The following is a 24,088-nucleotide window of genomic DNA, read 5'->3' on the forward strand; positions in this document are numbered from 1 at the left end:
AAAGATGGTACAGGTTTAGTCAGTGAGTGTTTTTCTGAGCTTTCAGCACCATGGACAGCGGACGCTCTGAGATTGACAGCTGTCAGGCTGCAGTTTTGTGTGTGTGTGTGTGTGTGTGTGTGTGTGTGTGTGTGTGTGTGTGTGTGTGTGTATTTGTTCTTCAGAACAAGTTTTTGAACTTGTTTGTGACTTTATTCTGCTTTCTGAGGCATATAGGTTTGCTTGGCTCAATAAAAGTGAGCATTAGTGTGTTGTTTGATGGTAGCATGAGTAGTAGTTTCAATGGTAAAATTACTATCATAAGGGCCTGTCGAGAATGCTCCTGCCCCTCTGTACTGAGACCCACGCTCCGCCTCTGGATGCACTCAAACACATACATGTATGCGCATGTGTGTGAGTGAATTATTTGTGAAGCACTTTGAGTCGCATGTTGTTTATCATTTGCAGAAAATTTGAAAATTGCTTTCAGCAGCAAGTAAACACTTCAGATCCCCAAAGATATCAATAACAATCAAGGAATCACTGATTCAATTATTTAATCAACCAAACATTATTTATAAACCACTTTACACACAACAAATGGAGCATGAGATGTTTTACAGGATTTTGAGAGCCCCATTCTCCTGAAATTATCACGTGCAGACACCAAATCACTATTACACACCAACATGCAAACACAGTGAACATTAACAAAATAAACTAAATACAAAACATGCACACAAATTGTATACATGTTTTGAATTTATAGGCGCCCCCTGGCGGTGGTCCTCTGCGGTGTAGCGGCGCCCCCTGGCGGTGCTCCCCTGCGGTTCAGGGGCGCCCCCTCCTCGGACCGTCCCACCGCCGCAGACGCTCCGCAGCCCCGCTCAAGTTCACCACCCGCCGGCTGTTCGGATAGTTTGGACCCGGAGTGCCGCAGCTGCAGAGCTTACAGTCTTATGTCTTCGCTCCCGGATGGAACCCACAACTTTAACTTTCAGCCTTTAAAAGTTCTCCGAAACTTTTTCTGAAACTTCCCCTGCCTTTGTTTCCCTTTCAAGGGGGATTTTTCTTTTTTTTCCTTTTTCTTTTTTTGTTCATGGCCGTTTAACCAACATGAACTCGGGTCTCAGCCTGGATAAGTGTTTCACTCACTAATGTAGAGCTGCTTTATTAGCTTGTTTTTTTTTTCTCTGCCGGGACAAAGAGTTTGTCAGTGGATGTAACCGTGTCCACCGCAGAGCTCCCGGTCCCTATAATGAACATTTTCCCACCGGAGTTTCCCTGAACTTTTCCCACGACTCGCCATGTCGGGAGTGGTCCGCACCCTGAGCCGCTGCCTGCTGCCGGCCGAGGCCAGCCGGGAGCCGGGCAGCAGCAAGGAGGGCGGCCGGGAGAGGGAGAGGGACGCGGCGAAGGAGCGGGAGGCGCGGCGCCGCAGCCGGGAGATAGACGCGATGCTGGCCCGGGAGAGGAGAGCCGTGCGGCGGCTGGTGAAGATCCTGCTGCTCGGGGCCGGGGAGAGCGGAAAGTCCACATTCCTCAAACAGATGCGCATCATTAACGGACAGGAGTTTGATCAGAAGGCGCTCCTGGATTTCCGGGACACTATTTATGAGAATATATTGAAGGTAAGAGGAATGGAGTGATCTGGGCCTACACACGCTCACGATGTTGTCTCTTTCTGTTCAAGTGTTTCTCTTAAAAATACCCTTTAAACTTTTAATCCTATTGTTGGAAGGAAAATATGATAGCTGATTGACTTATGTTTGAGCTTAAACTCCTGAAAACACAATAACAATCTGCTCAGATGCGTCTGCTCTCATGGTAAGTTTATTTCAGGTGACTTATCAGACAGGAAGATGTCAGCTGAGGTCCTGTGAGACTGCGAGTTACTTTGATTTCTCCTTTTCTCACACTTTTTATTGACCATATAATTGATCTCTCAAAGAAGGAACTAAATAGTTGTCCAGTCAATAAAGTGAGTACCTCTCTGCTTCAGGGCTTCACTCACAGCCACTCAAACCCACACAGAGGAGTCTGTTGACATAGTACATATTTTTATCCTGCTGTGTGTGTGTGTGTGTGTGTGTGTGTGTGTGTGTGTGTGTGTGTGTGTGTGTGTCCAACCCTTTGTTTGCTGTCATGGCTGGGCCTCCTTCACCAGCTAACAATACCAGACTATTCCTGAGGGATGAGCACATCCGCCCTGAGTGCCACACAGCTCCAGACGTGGGTGATAAGAGCCCCTGCACTCCTCCACAGACAAGACAGTATTCAATACCCCCGCTCCACCCAACCCACCCAAACACAAGCATACAGTGGCCGTCCTGTCTGGAGTCATATCACGAACACAATCCCCCCCCCCCCCCCCCCACTCCCTCCACAGCCACCCACCCTTTACCACGTCTAACCTCCGGAAAGCACATACAAAGCCTGGTGTGTAGGCAACGATAGGCCAGACAAAAACTGTAAGTAATGGCGTGATTTTGATATAGGTTTGCCTGGCCGTGGGCCCACTGGGCGTCATTCTCAACACAGCTTTGTGTCTGCCATGTCCACAGACGCACTTTTAATACCGATCGTAAGAAATATGAACATGACACCCACCCTGTGATTGCTTGACTCATCCCGCAATCCATCATCTTCACAATATCAACGACTAATATTACAGAGTGGTTGATGATTGATCCCACAGTTTGACAGAAGGTGAAATGTGTTCCCAGATGGCGTCTAGGAATGGTGAAAGCCCTCAGGTATTCAGACTGCATTCATTCACAATCTGCTGATGGCGTTAGTGATAAATGCATAGATACAATGCCGAAATAGCAACGTAATGGAAATAAGTCAACACAATTCTTAAAACCTCTGTAAAAATGCAAAAGTGAGTTTATCTTTTGTGCGCCTCACACCCACACTTCTCGTTTCCAGTCGCTTCAGACAAGACAAATAGACGGTCCTGTGCTGCCTGTCTTGGTGAGGATCAGAGTCACCTGTCAGGTGTAAAGGAAACATCCTCCCATCTGCTTCACGGGAGCCTAATGACAGAGAACAAAGCCGGAGAGGAAGGAGGGATGAAGCTTGAAGAGAGAACACAGGTGCCAGCCACAATTAGGGTTTATAAAAATAAATATGGTGGTGATGTTCAGGTGTGGTCCCGCTTACTGAATCTCAGTAATTATACTGCTATTCACTGATAAGTCTGCGCTATAATCTTCGTCACAGTAGACCCTCTTGATTCCCGTGCATTAAAGTGACTATAAAAACTGCTGATGTAAGTCTGTCAAGCTTCAAGTGTGAAATACATTTTTGCTGCGTTAGAGCGGAGCGAGCTTGCTTGACACAGAGTTATTTTATGGTCCTTTGAGGACCACTGGAACAAAACGGATTTCTTGACTTGCACCCATGTAATTTGTTAAAAATGTAATGTGAAGAAAGTTTCAGTTATAAAACTTCAAAAAGAGATCGAGTTTCTTTCAAGGTAGCATTTAAAAAAAATAATAGTACCATTATAGTGAATAAATACTGTGGTCCCTGGTCATCACACTTTTTTTGCTGCTGGTGTTAGTTTGCATTAAACTTTACTCAACAATTGAGGTTCATACAGTGCTGCAGCCGATCTCAGCTAACAAGGCTGGGTGGAACTCAACTTTTTTGAAACGCTGCTACTGAGCATGTGCACCACCGTCTTTCTTCTGCACATGTGCAAGTAGATGGACAATGATAACAATGGCGGCCTCTGAGGTGGCATGACTCATATACTTATTCTCCTGGTTTGAGTGTCACAGTAGCGATCCGTCTTTGTTGAGAGGAGAGTAATGGCCCCGACACCATCCTGCAGTCTATAACTCACAAAGTATATACATCCATCCAGATTGAGTATGTTTGTTTTGTCTCTCATCTCTTGTTTTTTTTAACTGTCATTGACTATCGCGATCATCTTTCAAGTGTTTGGTCGAAGCTTTTATGTCAGATTAGACAGTTTGCTTGTCGGATGTAAATTAATCGTGCTGGTTAGATACTTGAGTGTTGTGGTTTTTGTCTGCTTTTGCTGCCGCTCTGAGTGTCATCCTTGACTCGGATGCAGTGATTTTTCAAGGGAGGATCTCAATTCTCTGTCATTGCAGACACTGGCAACACGATTACAGGATGAGAGCGATTTAATAATTAGTGACAGTGGTGAAAAAGAAATATGGTTATGAATGAAACAGAGCTCTGTCCGAGCCGACGTCCCTGCTGTGAGAAGTCATCAGCTCCAACAGGAGGTTTTTAATGTTTTCCAGCCTCTGGTGGTGAGACGCACATGATGAAGATCAGAGCTGATCCTCTTCCCATTCAATGTCATGTTTCCTGTCGTGTTGCTCTCTGGCTGGGGTGAGAGTAAAGTTTGTGGCTAAATGATAAATAAGCTTTTTCGTCAGAAGGTGAGGCGTCACTTCCTCTGAATCATAATGGACCTTATCTTGAAGATGATGACGACAGTGTCTCACCCCGGCAGTTACATTTGGGAGGCGGTTATGAGAAAGAACAGTCAAATCGTTCCATGTGAATGAAATCCCCCATGAGCATTTAAGCGAGTGTTAAACCAGGATTAAAGTCAGTTATAGTCATATTTACAAGAAGACGTTTGAGACGACACTTCAAACAAAATAGAAAAGCAAAACCATCTGCGCAGCACTTGTTAAAATATCATGATGCTTAAACTCATAAGAACAAACCTGAGTCTCACGAAGACTTTTTATAACATTCCCTGTCATGGCCACCTGACTCTTAAGTGCCTGCTAAATATATTCTAGTCAATGTTATTTGGACCAGGATCACCTGAATGTTCCATTCACAAATTAGCTCGCTCTCATAATAGAGGGAGACGCATACTCTGGGATTAATTTCCAAATTTGGGCACAAGAAGGCAACATATCTTGGCCGAAAGGGGTCAGGCCTGGTGAACTTGTTATGGAGAAGCAGAAGGTATGTGATGAGGAGCTGAGCTTCTTTTATTGATTCAGAAAGCGTAAGAACAGACAGCCATGTAAATCAGGAAGAGAAACAGACATGAATATTGAGGATTATGAAGCGAACACTGCAGATTAATAAACTGATAAAGTTCACCCAGCGACTGAAACAAAAACTGCCGTCTGGAAGTGACTCAAAGCCCGCTCACTGTGACTTTCTGGTAGCAATTTTCCTGCCAATGTAGAGCTGGAGCTGCATGCGTGTTGGATTATGTGAACGTCTTTGTGTTCATGACTTCCTCACCAGTTTGGGTTGTCATCCATCTCACTCATTCCTAAAAACAACAGCCTCCAGTCTGACTAAAAAGGGTTTAAAAATGTGGGATCAGACTTTTGACGACCTCTCACCATTGAGTCATGAAGACCAACACAGCACATGCTTCACATGGCCAAACAAACATGCATTAGTGAGAAATCCTTTTGTTAAAAGCCCCTTTTCATGCCTTGTCTCAAGGAGGAGGAATCTCTTGCTGTCTGAAGTCGCTTGGAGTCTTTTGACAGTATTTTCCTCGCCTGTGTGAAGCAGGGTCAGAGGCTGTTTATGTTGTGGGTGTGCAAAGCCCAGCAAATGTGAGATTAAGGAGTACAAATAAACATGACTCAGCCCAAGGTTTAGGTGGTTGTGAGTCAGTGATCGTCACTCATCACCCCGGTTTCATCCTACTTCCTCCGACCTGCTGCGACCCCTCAGACACTTGTTGCTTGTTCACTGCTGAGCTCAACATGGTGTCAATCAATAAAAAACAAACCAATGGAACTCCGAGGCTTTAATAATTGAGCAGACTTTGAACTTTAAAAGGCTATAAAATATGCACGGTAAATTATTAAAGGTTCCACAATGTTGTAAAGGAGACTTCTATTTCTTTCCTGATAATAAATCTATTTTCGCTATAAATACTGTGAATGCACTGCAGTGTGCTGCCTCACAGTGAGAAGACCTGCTTTTACTCTCAGACTGGAACTTCCTGTGTGGACCTTAAGTGTTCTCCTCCGTTATTATCGGAGATCAGGGGAATGGATGAAACCAAATGTTCAGCTTGATCAGGCAGTTTGAGCCTCTTTGGTTTCATGGTGTCACTCATCTTCTGTCTGCATTGAGCATTTAGATGAATGTAGATTAATGTTGATGGTTTTTAGTACGAAAGGTTGCAAAAAATCGTCTTATGAATATCAGAACTGTAAAGAAAACACTGGAACAGTGAGAAATATGTGAGGATTTAAGTGATAAGAGCTATTTTTCTCACCATATAGGATGGTTAATTTTTACTTTTAAAGTTTTTCTCCAGGAAGACAATTAAAGGGCCACATGAGAGGAGACAGAAAATGGCAGTTCTGGAGCAGCAGGGAGGGTTGAGCTAGTATGGAGCTCCTGTTCACTCGGAATTACCCCAAGTGGAAATTTGGAATCATATATTATGGTATTGGTTCTTGGTGGATGAGAAACGTGATCTAGGGAAGTGGTTCCCAACCTTTTAAGCCCCCCCAGACTGCTTCTCGGAGAGACTGTGGAACCTTTTCCATTCTCTGATTTTCCAAAACAAAGCACTTAGCTCAAATGCTGGTGGACATGGCCGCTCTCATCAGCATCCAAAACTTACTTGGAACGTTATTGATCCCCTTGGGAGAATTATTGTTTAATGGATTGAACCCATCCTATTCATAGTAAACTTTAACAACACATACTGGGAGCAGAGGGTCAGGGATCTTGCTGATTCAGCCACAGTGGTAACCAGTCTTCTCATTTTTTTGTCCTTCATTTCCCTCAATATAGTAACTTTTATTAGTTTTATTCTGCTTCGTAGCAGTGTTTCTCCATGGTTGAGCAGGACGTGTAAACAAAAGATTTTTTAGGCTTCTTCTACAATGTGAAAGTGCAGTTGAACATTTTCTTTGCATTCTGGGTGTTTGTTTACATGAGAACTGTGTTTGGAGCCACTGAAAATGCAACTTTTTGAAGATGCTGCTGCTGCACATGCACCTCACAGGCGTAGTCAATAGTTCTGCTGCACAGAGTCAAGTAGATGGACAAAAACTGCAGTGTTGTTAATCTCAGTCTGTATTCTTCAGGGACTCGGTAGTTTTTCTTTTAGAGAGTCACAGCAATCCAACGGACATCTTTTTCAAAAACAGTGCTGTGTGAAGCTTTTCTGAAACACAAAAATTATGTTTTCATTTGAAATGTTGTGTAAACGGACCCCTTGAGGCCCGTCGCTGGCTTCGTATGTAAGGACTTTCAGCTTTATCATTGTTCCCTAAGAAATAGCAGAATCTCTCTGTTGGCCTCCATACAGCTGGTTGAACACTGTGTGAAGTGTGTGCGGACGTGCGAGTGGAAAGTTAGGAGAAACTGTGGGACTTTGATAATCAGAAGATATTTAAGTGACTCTAAAACACCACAATGGTGGTCAAACACCTGGCTAGTCCTGTTGAAATGGAATCGATGGTGAGGAGGTAGGACTCTGAGTGCCTCTCTAAGTGTTTGTGTTGTTCAGATTGATCAGTGAGGAGCAGACCTCCCACACAGATCAGTCTCCAGAAAACCACCAGCAGCCACTCATGCATGTGTCTGAGCGCGACACATCTGCCGCAGTGTTAAAGCTCCTCCACATTAACCAGCAAAGGCCAGACACACTGCTGACGCTTTCACCTCTTTTTTTTTTCTTTCTTTTTATCCGCTGTGTGGAAGTTGTTTATACGTTACTGCCGATTTTAAGAAAAGCAGCTGTTCCCGTGCCGGGCTCATGTGGTGTGTGTTTCCTCAGGGCATGCGCGTGCTGGTGGACGCCCGGGACAAGCTGGGCATCGGCTGGCAGAGCTGCGAGAACGAGAAGCAGGGCATGCTGGTGATGTCGTGGGAGGGACGCGTGGGCGCCTCGGGGGTCGAGCCCAGCGAGTTCCAGCTGTACGTGATGGCGCTGAGCACGCTGTGGGCAGACGCCGGCATACAGGAGGCCTACGCACGACGCTCCGAGTTCCAGCTGGTGAGTAGATTAAAGACGTGGTTTCCAGTCTTTTTATTTGATGAAGCCCTGTAACTCTGTGAGCCCTTATCACGACCACCTGGGGCTCCGACCGACTTCAAACCGGATGTCCTTTAGCACTATTAATTACATGAAAGGAGAATGTCACTTCAGAAACCTTCTCACATGAAACAGGCTGATCACAGATCAAAGGTCTATCCCTTTTTAATTTTTCAGGAAGCTGTAATAAGGTTTGCTTTACTTAAAGCGTTGAACTTGCAGTAGTGGCGTGTGATAACAGGTCATGCTCTGCATTAGCCCAGAGAAACAGCACATGCTCAACTACTACTTGTCTCACTATTTACTCCACAAATGAGTAGTGAATTTACATCCTTTTAACAGCTTCACAACGTTTCTTTGTACCAAGCAAGAGCGACTGCTGTGGCCTCAGGTTCAGAATCAATTGAGAAAAGGGAAGGAATAAATAAACAGATGGATGGAAATCAGTTCTTAGCTTTTAATAACAATTTAACCTTCATACTACTGTACAGACTCTAAACATAGTTTTCTGTGTGCTACTTATGTATTTATTAAAGCACCAATCTTTAATATAAAGAGTCTGTTTGCCACATATTACAAGAAACTACTTGAAAGTTATCAAAGCTTTTCATGCAGGGTTTCACTGTACGCCAGAATAAACGGCGCCCCTTTTATCTACTTTTGCTACTTGTGCTTATTAATTTTGACGCAGGGTTGCACAGTGCTGTAGCTGTAAACACTGTCGCTTGTGAAAATCCCTTGGATGTGGATTGTTGGTGACTCTAAACTGTCCCTTGGTGTGGTTTTCTGCTCTCTGATGAATGATCTTTGTGTGTGTGTGTGTGTGAGAGAGGGAAAGATCCGTGACACACTCCAGCCTGCAAGACTTTAGTTTAAATAAGACAGGTGTAGAGAATTAAAGTAGAAATGCACTGATTGCTCTGAGTTTTCCATTTTTCGCCAAAACATTAAAGGTGTAATACAACATTTTGATTTCCGGGTGGATCACCTAAATAATTGGTGGGTCTGTTTGTCAATCATTCTGACGAGCTGCTTTCGTAAGGCGGTTCTCCGTGCTTGCGCCCAATCAGCTTCTCCTTTTTGCGCATGCGCATTCAGAGTGTTTATGTAGCCGGTGAGCTTCTGAGCTAGTACTTACCGATGGCGAGTCTGACATAATGAAACTGTAGCTGTTTCGGGAAAAAAAAGCTTTATTTATGAGCGAGGCGGATCGCAGAAACTGTACAGAGCCGTGCACGCCGGAGAAGAGGAGATCGCGCTCGTACACTTCCGCGTTTTCTGGGAGAAGCAGGAGAGCCGGGCGGATGGTCTGGCGCATGCGCGTTGTTCAAAAAGTGAGTAACAGACGTGGGGCTTCGTCTTTTCGAGAAAATGTTGTATTCCACCTTTAAAAATATATAATCCTCCGGTTTGGCTTAAGCTCGGTCTTTGACTCCAAAACATGACGACGAGAGGTCACTGAACTGATGCTTCAACTTTTATGCATCGCAGCAGCTGAGGAACATCCAATGAATGACCTGTGACCAAGCCGCTATCTCTACATGTCAGTATAAAAATGCATTTTTTTTTTTTTTTTTGGTTCCCTCACAAGAGTCTGCAGTTAAAAGTAGCAGTTTGACCTTTACTTCTTGGAAGTGCTCACCAGACAACATGCACTGAGAACATTGTTGCCCATCTCTCACTGTCGAACGGACGCCTAAGTAAATGCATTTCTGATAAAACTCTCTGCTCTATAGTCTGTGTGTGTTTCCAGTCGTGTTAGAACAGCAGATATCTGCATGGTAGAAGGTAGTTTTCACTGACTTAATGATCGCCGGCGAGCTCCGGACGTCAGGGAAGGCAATCGGCTGCCATCCGAGCCGAGTTTCGCTGTCAGCCGAGAGAGAAGTCCCGCCGAAGCACTAAGTGCTGCGCCGGGTGAAGCAGCTGGAAGTATTTATTGTTTCTCTATGTAACTTACTGTTTTCATCCTCTATGTTTTTTTTTTTTTTTTGGGGGGGGGGGTTTGGAAACTTTCCAAAAGTGTAATTGTTTTTCTCTTGACTGGAAAATGGAGTCGCTGGAGTGGAGCCCCGCCGAGTTTCATCTGCCACGTTACAAGGAGCGAACACGATCGAAAGCAGCTCGTAGACAGCGGCGCGATTCTTTTTTTCTCTTTATCCGTAATATATTAAACACGCCGGTGGGTAGCACACATCAGTGGCAGTTTTCTCTCTTCTGATTGTACAAGTAGTCACTGTGAATAGATGGAATATCGAGTAATATTTCACAGGAATTGCAGACAGGTATTTTGAAATCAGAGAGCGGTAAATTGTCACACTCTTAATTTGAAACCATCCAAATCCCAATCAAAATTTTTCACATGCTTTTGTCAGCGAACAGTGTGTGGATAAAGTAAAAGAGAGACTGCAGCTCTTTCCAAGCCATTGATTTATCTCTTTGCCTTGTAGAAGACGTGTCAGAGGGCCTTATAATATCGATTTACTTATTCAGAATCTTTTTATTCTCTCCCGCTTTTTGTTATCTGACAAAGCGTCTAATTTTAAGACGTCAGTAGAAATCTAACAGGCTAGCTTGCTGAACTGTCAGGGTGTTTTTTGGACATCAACCAAAACCATATTTTTGGGCCCTGGTTATACAACAACTTTTCAAGTGAAAAACACATCATTTTCACATTTTAATAGAAAAAAAATATAGAGAGAATGTTATCTAAAATGAAATGATAGTGTAGTTGCTGTACATTATATACTACAAATGTGAATATTGTGTTTTTCTAACTACTGTTTCATAAATTTTCTTTCATAGTTTTAATAATAATGCAGCTTCTTGTTTCATTTTTTTTTTTTACATCTTTAATTAAGCTGCATTTTCAGACAGACATCACACACTGCTCACCATGACTTTACATGTTTGTTAGAGTCTGCAGCTCAGTGTTGGTCAGGACACTTCAGGACACTTCAGGTTCTCCAGGCGCTCCGCCCTGCTGTAGAGCAGAGCGCCACACTGACAGGACACAACAAACCAGTGTCGTGCCAAAGAAGTTTCCCCCGATCAAAAGTGTTTCCTGCTGCAGCGCTGTGTTTACATATCAGCTTTCTGCCTAAATAAGTGCTTTGGTTATATCCTGTAGATTACGTGCTGCTCAGGTTGTATTGATATTGCTGCCTGACAATGCTCCTCTTTGTTTTCAAAAGTGTCATGATGCAGGGCGATCAGCCTGCTACTCTCTTGAAACAGAAATATGTTCTGTTTCAAAAGGACACAAAACATCAGTGCTGACCACACGCTGCCATTCACTTGATTTTCATTTATTAGTGATTTCACGGTCACCATCAATATAATTTTCCTGGCCTGCACCTTCTGTTTCACTCTCCATCACATTTTCCTTGTCTTTTCGGCCACGGTTGATCATAAAACTCCATTTATCAGCAAGCAGAATATTCAGTAGGTACATTGCATTGAGCATTTATGGTATAAAAAAAAAAAGTGGGCGTGTCCAGGGCGGGACATGAGGAGAATCCACCTGCGCTGCTTTCCAAGCCAGTTGTGATTTACAAAGGGAAAAGTGTGTGTATGTGCTGGTTTTATCCATTTGACTCTTTTTTTTTTTTTGGCTTACATAGACGTTTATCATGTATCCTACACCATGTAAACTTTGATGTAACCTGTCCGGGCTGTGGCTCACAAGAGCAGGCTTTAAGCACTACAGGGGGATGCATAAAGCACAGGCAGATCTGTCCCTCCACCATCTCTTTTTTCCACCTGGGAACTAAACTCACCCAGTCTCCTTCAAAGCCTCCATTTACCAGAGTTCAACAAGTCTGTATGAATTTGCAGTGAGACTGTTAAAGACACTGAGCGTCTTTGCACAGAGGCATGAATGATCACCAGCCCCACTGTCGGCGCTCGGACACCAGCGGCTGGCCTCTCTGTCAGTGCTCTCCGGACTGGATGTGGCGGCTCGTTTTATTCTGTCTCCAAGGAATCAGCCGCTTCACTGTCCACTCGGACGGCGGCGCGTTTTGACCTTTTGCCTTGTTGGACATTTATCAGTGACAATGCAATCTGGAGTCAGACAGAAGCCACTTCCGCCTCCCTCTCACTTAACATACTGTGTGTGTGAGATGTGCAGCTTAGGGTCAGTCAGCTTTGTCTTATCTGGAGTCACTACGTGATAAATTTAGTGTGTTACAGCCTGCGGCAGAGGTCCTCCTGCCTTAAAGGCCAATCCGCATGGAAAGCCGACGTATTTAGAAGTGTTTGTGACGCCTGTCACCTGCCTCTGTGCTATCAATCCATACTGAGTCTGAGATGTACGCATCTGCGTGCCTCCCCGAGCCCCCCAGAGCGATTCCCGATTCCTCCGTGCACTCGGTGATCTCCACGTACAGATGTTTACACCACAGGGATCACTTTGTGTTTATGTGTTGTAAACTTTCTTATAGTCTCCACAAACTCGGAGCAGATTTCTTGAGTTTGCCTTGTGAGCCCGACACGTCTCACTTTGATAAAACTCGCTTTACTGCATTTTTCTGGCTGTCAGCAAATCCCATAAAGAAAATTAAACTTTGAGTGGATTAGAGAGCTGTTGTCTGTGATTTGAGGAATGCTTGTTCAGGATTAGGTGTCACAAACCATCCTCAATCTAGGTAAAAAGCAAAATTATGCTGAAATATTTGACATATTATCATCATTGCAGGATAACTGTGATTGTTCAAACAGTCTCTGATACTCAGTAATTGTGTGTTCAGCAAGTTCTGTGCCTTTTTTTTTTTTTTTTTTTTTTTACAAGACCTCTTTTCTTTGTAATTTCTAATCATATTTTTGGAAGTGGCTTTACAATGGATCATTGAGTTTTGATACCAGCTGCTGCAGTCAGGAGCTTCTGGTTTTGAATCACCATAATTACTTCTATGAATTGCGTGTCGTAGCTCCAGTCGCTGCTGACTGCGTGTGGAGAAAGTGGCCAAAGTCAGCAGACCAAACTGAAACTAAACCCCCTCCAGTTTCTGGACCACCGTGGTGCACTTTTCACCTCATGCAGTATCTTGCCTCTACGTCTTCCTTCACCTCCGTCTAAGCAGGACAGGCTGATAACCTCCACTGTGGACTGAAGCTATTCCAGTCTGAGCTAAACCGCTGGTGTAACGTGCAATATATAGTTTGTAGATATTAATGTTGTCGTTGTTGCGTGATTGGTTAATTCAGTTGGTTTATCAGTAAATAATAGAAAATTTCCATCCTATGATTCAAAATATTTTTTGAAACCACACCTCTGAGTTCTTTACATTATTTCCTGGACTTTTCTAAATAAAACTATGAGCTGTTTTCAGTGACTCTTCAGCAGGACTCCGTTTGCTCCAAGCGAAGTGTCACAATCCAGATGAAGAAGCTGAGCTGAGCTAAAAGTCATCGCTCCTGGTGGATTTGTCCCGGGGCGGGGGGGGTGGGGGGTAGGGGGGGACTTCTTGGCAACGATCTGAATATGGAGTAACAGAAGCCCTACCCACTTACAGAGAGAAAAACCAAAATGTCTTCTGTGGAGTAAATGTGCTGAGTTAGATACTCTCCACCTCCAGCTTTTCCCTCCGCTCTCTGAGAGGTTTTCCGGGGATACCACAGTCAGCTTTTCCCAGGCACAGCTGGAGCCGGGCCACAGGCAGACATGGAGGGGGAGGGGGGGGGGGGGGGGGGGGGGACCGAGACCAGCAAGGGAGCAGAAAGTGGAGATGAGCAGGGGGGATGGGAAGGCTCCGAGCGAAGGAGAAGTGAAGATAGTGAGAAAAAAAAACAAACCAAAAAGCCAGCGCATGGAGGGATTTTTGTTTACTTGCTGGGTTTGCTGCGTTCCCACCACACCCAGATAACACACAGTTTGATACAGGACATAAACAGCAAAGGCCTCCTTCGCACAACGAAAAACAAGGGTGTATATCAAGCTGCGATGGCGGCTGTCTTCAGCGGCACAGGCGTCCCCGAATGAAGGAGGTACAGGGAAACGTTGAAGCCCCACAAAGCAGTAAAGGGGCTATAAATGCTGAAACACATGCACTGCTACACACACACACACACACACACAGTTTATGGTTGACTGCAATCTGGAAGTCTGTGCTGCTGCTGTCAGCGAGGAGGTCTGTTTCATGATTTAACCGTGGCTTTACAGGCAGCTTCACTACCAGCACATATGTCCATCTGCACAGGGAGGAAGCACTGAAGTACAATACATATATTAGTGTGATAAGGATTCACTTATATTGTCGTGATCTGTGGAATCTCTGCTTGAATCCGTTGCATAGTTTTTTTATGTGTGGCATGAAGTTAGTGTCCAAAACATGGCAAGTGGAATCACAAAACACAGATTTCAATGTTTAATGTTTGTATTTGGGGTCTGAAACAACAGAGGACTGTTCTCACAGCCAAGGTTCCTCTGTTCAATTCAACTTTGACATGATTATGGTATTTTATGTTGCTAGTTTGTAGCATCCCTTCACACGCCCTCATTTCTAAGTAGATTTTCCACATATTTGCTCATTACTGTGCAACATTTTTCTGGTGACTTCTTACTTTTCCTCCCTATTTTGCAGCACAAATATCTGTCCCTACTACTCCTGAAAATTTGCTCTTTTCTTTTTTTCGTCCGCAAGTGATGAGTGAAACGTGGAGACAAGAGTCGTCCCCATGTGTCTGTCTGTCTCTTAGAGATTAACGCATGATCAGCAGCACGACTTAATCCAAACAGTGGAAAACAGTTTTGTTTCTTTTGAAGTGAGGAGTCAGTCTTCAAAGCAGCTGAGGGTAACAGTCACAACTGAATGCACAGCAAAAACTGAATAAACACAAAAAGGAAAGTCAAGTAAGTGTGTGCAGCATCCTCATGAGTCCACTGGAAAAATGTCTGTACACTAAAGTTTTTTTTTGGTTGAATAACTACAAAAAAAGATTAAAAAAGTGTTTCCATGTTCACATTTTCAGCATTTTGACAAAAGAACATAGCAGAGGGCATGAAATAAGCTTCCAGATTAAAAGAAAAAAAACACACACGCACGCAAGACAGCAAAGGTATTAAAAAAAAAAACAGGCCACTGAAGCAAACATGGCCGGTACACGATTATAAGAGATGCTGGAGGCACAAAGACAATCTGGCACCAGGACCTTGGTGGACGTGAGTTTATATACACGAGGGAGGAGGATACACAGGTGAAACACATCAGGAAGGAGTCAGATAATCACACACAGCGGGAAGACGCCTTCTGATCAGGGCTGGAGCCATCCTTGACACACAACTTTTACATTCACTTTTAGACAAATTCTGTACATCTGACATTTCAAGGAATATAATCACCCTGTTCACTTTACTTCTGCCAGAGACGCCTGATGGTAATTCAGGTTTGATTGAAACTGGGTTTTTTTTTTTGTTTGTTTGTTTGGACTCTGACAACTGACCAAATACATCAAAGTCTTAATAGAAGAGTATTACAAACAGTCACTGTTTATAAAGATAGCCCTGGGACAAATGACACGACTATTGACAAATAGGTTGCATGGTAGATGTAGTTAGGTATGTCTGTGTGTGTACATGTTGACAGTTAGTACTTAGTGCAAAGGTGTCAAAAATAAGGCCTATGGGCCAAAACCAGCCTGCAAGAGGCAATAATCCAGCTCGCCAAACCACCAAGCAAAAAGAAAGACGCCGTAGCTAAGCACGCTGCAAAAATACGAGTATAAACCAGTCTCAAAGCATTCTGTTAATCTGTATAATGCAACAGTTTTTTGACAAATCACTGTATTCTGAACCAGGTTTCACTACATGTTGAGAATGTAATCATTTTTTGGTAGTAATTGTTTGGTTTTTATGAAAATATAGACATATTTCAAAGCTTAAATATGAAGGTTACTGTGACACTGTTAGACTGGTCCAGCCCACTCAAGATAAAATTCGACTATATGGGGCTGATGAACTTAAAGAGTGCTTCCATCCATAATTTACTGTGTTAGATAGTCATATCGGTCTTTTTTCAGGTTTTTGTCCTCATCAAATAATAAAATAATTGTTGAATTGGAGATGGACACCATATTTATGTGTGCTGTGTGAACTCCAGGGACATCTTGAGTCAAGGAACATAAGCAACAGTTCAATGGGATTTCTTGTGAAAACTCTCATTAAATTCCATTTTTGCGTCTCCATTTAGTCAGGAGTTACCACAACCAATAGAGGGTTGTGTGATTGATTGACAGCTTCAAAGTCCTCTTCCCCTTAAAAACACATTCCTCAGCAGGATGACTGATTTCGGGGGTGGAACAATGAGTGTGGTTCACTTGGCAGCATAATAGTAATAGTATTTAATCATTTGATTCTGAAGTTGATGTGGAAACTTGTGCAACTCGAAACATTTCGTAATCACAAGTTTTACTTTTGATATGGAAAAAAAAAAACATTTGCATATTCATAAAGCGTGAATGATTTTATTTTAATGAGGGAGAAGAAGCAGAAGTCAATTCAAGACATTTATCAAGATAATTGAATTTTTGGAGAGAGCTACCCATATCAGTCATGCATCATTGATCCAGGCGGAGCATTTCTATATTTTTTAAGAAATGTCTGGAGAGATAAAGAAGGAATGGATTTTACATATTCATGTTTGCTCTCAGAAACTAATGAAGTCAAAGTGGCCAAAAAAATAACTTTTTTTTTTTTTTTTTTAAGAATTCAAATAAGCGAGAGGCTGGAAAAAAATGTCTGTTAAATGTGATAAAATTCAGATGAACTTAACTGCAAGCTGAATTTATTAATTTATTTACTTTTACAGTCCCTCCGTCTCTCACCACAAAGTCATTCAGGAGTATCGGTCTTGTAAAAAGTAATAAATGTTTTTTTTTATATTGCACCTCTGAGCACATTAAAGACTCTATAAATGAATTTCAAACACACAATGATGAAGATGCTTCTCCTTTCTTTTTTCCCCAGACATGTTTGTTGGGAAAAGACTCGTGACGCATATACCTGCGCGCACACACACACGCGCGCGCGCACACACACTCTCTCTCTCTCTGATAGAAACACACAGACAGTCACGCACACTGCAGAATGTGAGCTTATTCTGCTCTTTGCTGTTATAAAGCCCCTAATCTGCCCATACACGCTGTGAATGGAGACATTCCTCCTGCCTTACTCAATCGCGCACACACAAATGCACACAAACGCACACGGCGGTACTTGTACTACGTGTCGCCCTACAGATATGCATTAGAAGGTACTAAAATCTGCTCCCGGCCTCATAAATTGAGCTTAGTTTGGTGTTTTGGCTGCATGAATGATCATACTGTTCAGATCCGACTCGATTCTGCTGATGGCCATTAAAGCAACTGTGGAAATAATCCGTGTGAGTGACTGTGTGTGCTCTCACATTTGTGTGTGTGTGTGTGTGAGTGTGTGTGTGTATGTGTGTGTGTGTGTGGCTTTGTTTGCCAACGCGTAGCCCTTCATCTCTGGGAATTCCCCTCTCCCTGCCTTTCCCTCCAACCGACCCCTCCTGTCCTCCACGTCCCGCCGAACCAATCAGAGTGGCAGGCTTTGTGTTTCCTGTGGCCGTGACGCTGTAGGTCAGCGTCAGGGTCGCGGGTTTAACGCTCACTCATACCGGGGTCACACTTCCTGGCTGTCAGGCGGCATGTCGGGAACGAGATGAGAAGTTTACTGGTAGTTATTGATGAGTTTGATAGAAACCAAAACTTCTACAGAGTTTGGGATAAAAATAAATAAATAAATATGTATATATTTTTTTTTTGCAGGTTTAAATACAAACTTTTCTTTAAGATCAAATCAAGTCTCCATAAAGAAATTCTTTACATTTTATAAGACCATAGTTTAGGGAAATTGCTGCGTGCTCGGGAGAAAATGAATGCAAATCAATGCAATGCGTGGACCTGATCCCAAGCGTGCACACACACACACACACACACACACACACACACACACACACACATACACAATCACACACACATACAACAGGACTTGTGTAAGGACAAACATGAAAGTCCAAGTTAGGTAAGATGATATAATTCTTGGGCAGGCTATGAACTGAGTTAGGTGAAGGTTCAGATAAAGGTGAGTAATCGGTTCAGACGAGTGTCGTGAAGGTCTGCAGGAAATGGAAGTGAGTCATATTTTGTCCCCAGAACGCATGCAAACATGATGTGTGTGTGTGTGTGTGTGTGTGTGTGTGTGTGTGTGTGTGTGTGTGGGAGGGGGTGCTACGACGACTTTGTAGCTGGTTCTGTCTGACTGGCTAATCCCTGTCTCCCTCCCCCTCGTCTCTCTCCTCTGTTTTCACACACACAGCTGTTTCCTGTTGAATGTGAGGGCATTTAAGAGAAAGACGGAGGCAGCCACAGCTTCAATTTTAAGCCATTGTTGGGAATCAGTTTGATTCCAGTTTGAACTTCTTGGGGCTCATTGTTTCGTCTTAAAATCCCGCTGTCAGCCCACGGACCATAAATGACACATGGAACAAACTCCTTTTGCAGATCCCACTGCTGCACTCTGAAAACCTGAATAATCTCGCTGCACTGTTCCAGGCACCTGCTGGTCTCCATTCATTTCCGAGCACTATGAAAATCAATTAGCAGCCACTTAAAAACGTGCGTGAGCCGTGTAATCCATCGCGGCGAAGATCGGCTCGCACTTAAACCGCATTACTCTTCGATAGCGGACGATGGAGTGCTGACAGAAAAATGAACACCATCTCTGCTGTAATGGATTACACAACTCAGGTTTTCAGAGTTAGCCCATCGATTCTCATGCTTCACTGAAATGAAGTGAGCTCAAGAGCTGCTTCAAACAGCAGGAAAGTCCAACAATCAGGAATACGGATCACCAAAACTCTCTATCGAGTGAGAACGTTATTACTTGCATGTGGATACACTACCAAGTAGAGCACTTTGGTCTCTGACTACAATTTTTAAACCGATAAAAATCATAAAGAACACAAGCGTTTTCAGAGGCGGTGAATCACACTGCATGTTGTACAGTAATTATTAGTATAAACTCTTTTCAGTATTTTCGAAACAGACATGATCCTCCAGACTCAGTTAAACAAGGTCGGTACAACAAGTCATCTGTCAGTCAGAAAACTGCAGGTTTGGGTGGAAACTACATCGTTTTCAGCATTTCGGCCGTTTCCATGTAAACGGGCATCATTTTCCAAATGTTGCTATGTGAATGCAAAACTTTTCTGAAACAAAAATTAGCATTTTCTCTTGAACAATTGTCTTGTAAGCCAGGCCTGAGATGATTTGCGGAGTCCCGTGGCAGTCCTCTGTCGATACGTGACGACGGTCACACCTCTTCAAACTGCTCATGATCCCACACGGAAATCTCAGTTCTGTTTACTGCCTTCTTCATATCTTTTATAGTGCTTTATCAAATCATGTGTGGCAGTTTTATTAACCTGAATGATGATCTTGATAGATACCCAGTTTCTATCACCACTGATATTTAGTTGAGTCACTTTGTTAAAATGGCAGCTGATTAAATTTGTGAGAGAAATACTGGGATCGACACGACTTTGGTCACATGTTTTCAGTCTTTATCACATAGAGAAGTCAGTAACGTCTGTTTTGTAATAAATTTGAATTGAAAGATGAAGGAGTGTATGCAAGGAATGAAACCTTTAAATGCTTTAGTTGAACTTGTATTTGGCTCTTTAAAGTTTGATTTATGTGCAACATAAAGGTTTTCTTCCTTGTTTGCAGAGCGAGTCAGTCAAATACTTCCTGGATAACTTGGATCGTATCGGACAGCTGGTGAGTCACACTCTACCAGTTAAATCTCGCGTAACTACACCACAGCCATCAATTTATTTTTTTAATGCTTCTCTGCTTTTTTCCATTTTATAGAGTTATATTCCAAGCAAACAGGACATTTTGTTTGCAAGGAAAGCGACTAAAGGGATCGTCGAACACGACTTCGTCATCAAAAAGATCCCATTCAAGATGGTGGATGTTGGAGGGCAGCGGTCTCAGAGGCAGAAGTGGTTTCAGTGTTTCGACGGGATCACGTCGATCCTCTTCATGGTGTCATCGTCAGAGTACGACCAGGTAGATACACCATCGGGCTCACACATGCTTCTGATTATGTCCGGCCGATGCTGCGGAAAGTTGGTTTTTTTAATTTTTTTTTTGTTTTAAGACGGTCTCTTGACTTCGGGAGTTATAAAATCGAGGAGAAACATCAGAGAGAGAGGGAGACAACATTTGAGGTTTACACAAAGCTTTCTTTGTGGTCACTGAGGAAACTTGATTGTTCCCGCAATTGTGGCTCCACTTCAAATCAGCGGTCATATGATGACGACTGAATATTCAATTTAGTGCCAGATAAAACCTGGAAAAAGAAGAAAAACAAATAACAATGGTGTGTGTGTGTGTGTGTGTGTGTGTGTGTGTGTGTGTGTGTGTGTGTGTGTGTGTGTGTGTGTGTGTGTGTGTGTGTGTGTCTCTCTAGGTCCTAATGGAGGACCGCAGGACCAATCGCCTAGTGGAAAGTATGAACATCTTCGAGACGATCGTTAACAACAAGCTCTTCCTCAATGTGTCCATCATACTCTTCCTCAACAAAACAGACCTGCTGGTGGAAAAAATTCGAACTGTTGACATCCGAAAGAACTTTCCTGAGTTCAGAGGCGATCCACGCAGGCTGGAGGACGTACAGGTACGAGATCTCCTAACCCGTCAGCTGTCTTCAGTGTTACGTCTGTGTTCATATACTCTGATTCTAAAAGGTTAACCGATAGTGTACACTCGTGGTAAATGATTATTATGGGCTGTCTCTTTTGGGGAATAATTCCCTAAATCTAGAGTTACATTAGGTAGAGTGAAGTAAGGCAGCATTCAGCTGATGCTGAGTCACGGCCGCTGAAGGTAGAAAAAGTCTGTGCATGTGATCAAAGTTGCATCAATGCCTCTCTGCATGCTTCAGTTAAAATACATTGTTTCAAATAAAAAGTTACAAATAAAATGATTCAAATGGAATCAAAACTGTTTTTTAATGGCCCAGCTAAGTTTAGATCTATGGCCCTCATTCATGAGAAACACAGAATCTGAACAAATAGCAATCTTTACTCCAGCTGGTAAATCTGAAACCTGGAGTCCTCTTAAAGAGGTGGAAGCAAAATCCAGTCAGGAAACTGAACAGCTGAGGAATTATCAGGCTCGCAGGGAGTGTTGAGACAATGAGGCACAGCTGACAACAATCAAGGGGAACAAACTGCTGAAGGGCGGAGCGTCAGACCATTGTGATCCTGTTTTACCTTTGAAATGATCCGTTGAGCTTGGTGAACAGACCGCCCGTCCTCTGCTTCTTCCAGGCGTTCCTGGTGCAGTCTTTTAGCCGAAAGCGGAGAAACCGGGGGAAGCCGCTTTTCCACCACTTCACCACGGCGGTCGACACAGAGAACATCCGCTTCGTTTTCCACGCCGTCAAGGACACCATCCTGCAGGAAAACCTCAAAGATATCATGCTGCAATGACCTTTGCGCCGCTCGGCGGCCTCTCCGCGGACCGTAACTGTGAAGCCGGCCGTGAATCCGGGCTGGGAGGACTTGTGAGGAGGCCTGCTCCTCTGTGACTGACCTGTGGAGCAGAGCGCTGACCCGCGCAGAGAGCAGGTCCAACTCTGCACCTGTGGAGCCATGAAGGCAGTCCAGCCCCACGACGGAAAGACTGCATTTAAAGTCATACTTCCTGTTCTCACACGAGCTCAGAAATGTGTATATATAAAAAAAAAAGAACAAGGAAAAAAAAGAGAGGAAAGCACCAACTACATAACACGAGCACTGAAAGTGTTTTTTTTTTTTTTTTCTTCTTTTCTGTTTTCTCGGATGTATATAAGACTCATGACAGCCTTGTCACTAAACCATGTCTGCCTGGGTGGATGCAGCTGAAGGAGCACAGAGAAAGGGAAGAAAGGAGGGCAGGAGGTTTGGCGCTGAAGAATGCCTCGTCTTAAGCACACGTGATGGAAGGAGAGGGTGAGGGTTTTGGGCTCGTACTGGTCATATGCTCTGTTATGTGATAAGGTTGCACAAGTGTTCCTGTCAATGAACTTTAAGAGAGGACAGAGCCGAGGCTCTCCGACTCTCCACCATCTTCTCGTCCTTCTCTCAGTCCTGCCGTCGTGCGATAGAAGAACAGCTGCAGATAACAAGTCTTACTCTTCTCATCCTCCTCTTCCTCCCCTCCCCCGGTACAATGGCCAGATTGTTCGTCTCGTTGGCAGAAACAGTAGACGCTCGAATTATAGGCTCTTCGTGGTTTGAAGAAACTCCTGGGTTTTTGCAGGAATCTGTGTTCCTCTCTGTCCCCTGCCTTTCCCCCTGTGTTCCTGCCCTTTTTGTTCTGTGAATTTGAAGGAAACGGCAACAAACAAACTCTAAATGACCTTATCCCCATGTTCAAGGCAGCAGTAGGAGCCAGGGAGGGAAACCTTCCCAGAAAACATCAAAACGGGAACAAGTGACCTGAAGAAGCTCGCTAAACTGTAAATTTGTAATTATTTCTTGCCAGTACTCAGATTTTTGTTGTTTCCTGGAAAGGAATGATAAATGTTTGACACCACAGAATCTAAATCCCTCATGAATAACTGGTCTATTTGAACCTAAAATCATTTTATTATGTGATTACGATTGGGAACATGATTTTCTCCTTCATGTCAACTACACATTTGTCAGAAGATAATTCAGCTAATCAGCCTCGCTCGCTTCTCTCTTTGTGTTTGTAGCTGCTCTGTGTGTTCAGCGCTGTGTTGGTCAGACAAAACAAACTGGAACCACTTTGAAGAATTCGCTTTTTTCACTTTTCTTTCTTGCAAAGAACACAAACGACCATTATGGTAAATGGAAGAGTGACTCGCAGTGATAAAACTAGTTTTTGTGTCTTTCAGGTCACCGTTTTAGATTTACAGCTCGACCCTGTATGTGTTTGGTTTAGAGTTAGCGTTAGCCTCATCCTAACCCCCCCGTCCAACTGTCCTAATCTATCATCAATCAGGTTTGTATTGTGGATACCAAATACCATGAACACAATTTATACCTAACAATTATGTCTTTTCCTGAATTGTGAGGAAACACCAATGTCCAGGACTATGAACTTGTGACGCTTTTATCAATTTTATTACATCATTATGATTTTACTGCTGCGCTTGAGCTAAAGGCTAAGGAGGAAAACGCACGTTAGAGGAGAAAATAATCACTTAATTGATGTAAAAAATGATCGATAGAAGAATCAGTCATGAAATAACCACTATCTTCCCCCTTTATGACCTTTCCGCGAATGAGCTCACTGTTAACGTAGCGTGAACAGCAGTGCTGCAGCCGCAGCTCGAGTCGTGCACTGATTTATGGCGAAACTGCGGAGATGTTCTGTCCCGTGGTTTGAATGGAACCCTGCGCTCGGGTCTGGATCCACTCGTGCGTTTTCAGGGACGGCGGAGTGACGTGAAAGTGCTGATTTGGCCCCATTTCGGTACGCGGCAGCAGGGACACAGCTGAGCTGCTTCTCCCACCCGGACCCTCCAGGGGAATGAGGCAAACCACGAACGCTCGGACACGCCTCGATATCACGTTAAACCGTGTCGTTTGTGTGTGTTTATTGTGCTATGCATAAATCTATGCTTCCCTGTACATATAAAACTGTAAGAAACTGACTGACACTGTGTGAACGCCGTACAATACAAACACCACTCTGTCTCCCAGTATCACTGTAACCATTACTGGTATGTTGCTGTAACATTTGTCGTTAACTAACCTACCTTTTCCACTCACATGAGGTGTTTTTGTTTGTTTTTTTTATGTAACTTTTTCGTCATTGCACTGGATGTGTGTGAGAGAAAATGACCCGGGAGGAAAGCGTCTGGGGATGAAAAAAAAAAAAAAAAGGCAAAGAAACAAACAAACAGGCGCGGGCTTTGAAAGGCGATCAGGACGGAGGCAGAGGATGAAGGGAGGGAGGTCTTCTGCTTTTGTTTTTTTGTTTCCCAGTGCCTTGGCTCTGTGCTCTGTGGTGAAATACACTGCCGTTTGCTGA

At 43.6% G+C, this 24,088-nt stretch overlaps 1 protein-coding gene across 1 annotated transcript; it reads left to right on the forward strand.

Annotated features, from left to right (window-relative positions):
- Positions 1 to 856: 856 nt before the first annotated feature.
- gna12a (guanine nucleotide binding protein (G protein) alpha 12a) lies at positions 857 to 24,088 on the forward strand. The gene is made up of 6 exons (XM_030093786.1): positions 857 to 1,610; positions 7,754 to 7,972; positions 19,763 to 19,813; positions 19,907 to 20,107; positions 20,511 to 20,717; positions 21,373 to 24,088. Exons 1-6 carry the CDS (start codon positions 1,287 to 1,289, stop codon positions 21,532 to 21,534), a joined length of 1,164 nt encoding a protein of 387 aa, XP_029949646.1. The 5' UTR covers positions 857 to 1,286; the 3' UTR covers positions 21,535 to 24,088.

This window comes from Salarias fasciatus, chromosome 6 (assembly GCF_902148845.1).
Source record: "Salarias fasciatus chromosome 6, fSalaFa1.1, whole genome shotgun sequence".
NCBI lineage: Eukaryota > Metazoa > Chordata > Actinopteri > Blenniiformes > Blenniidae > Salarias > Salarias fasciatus.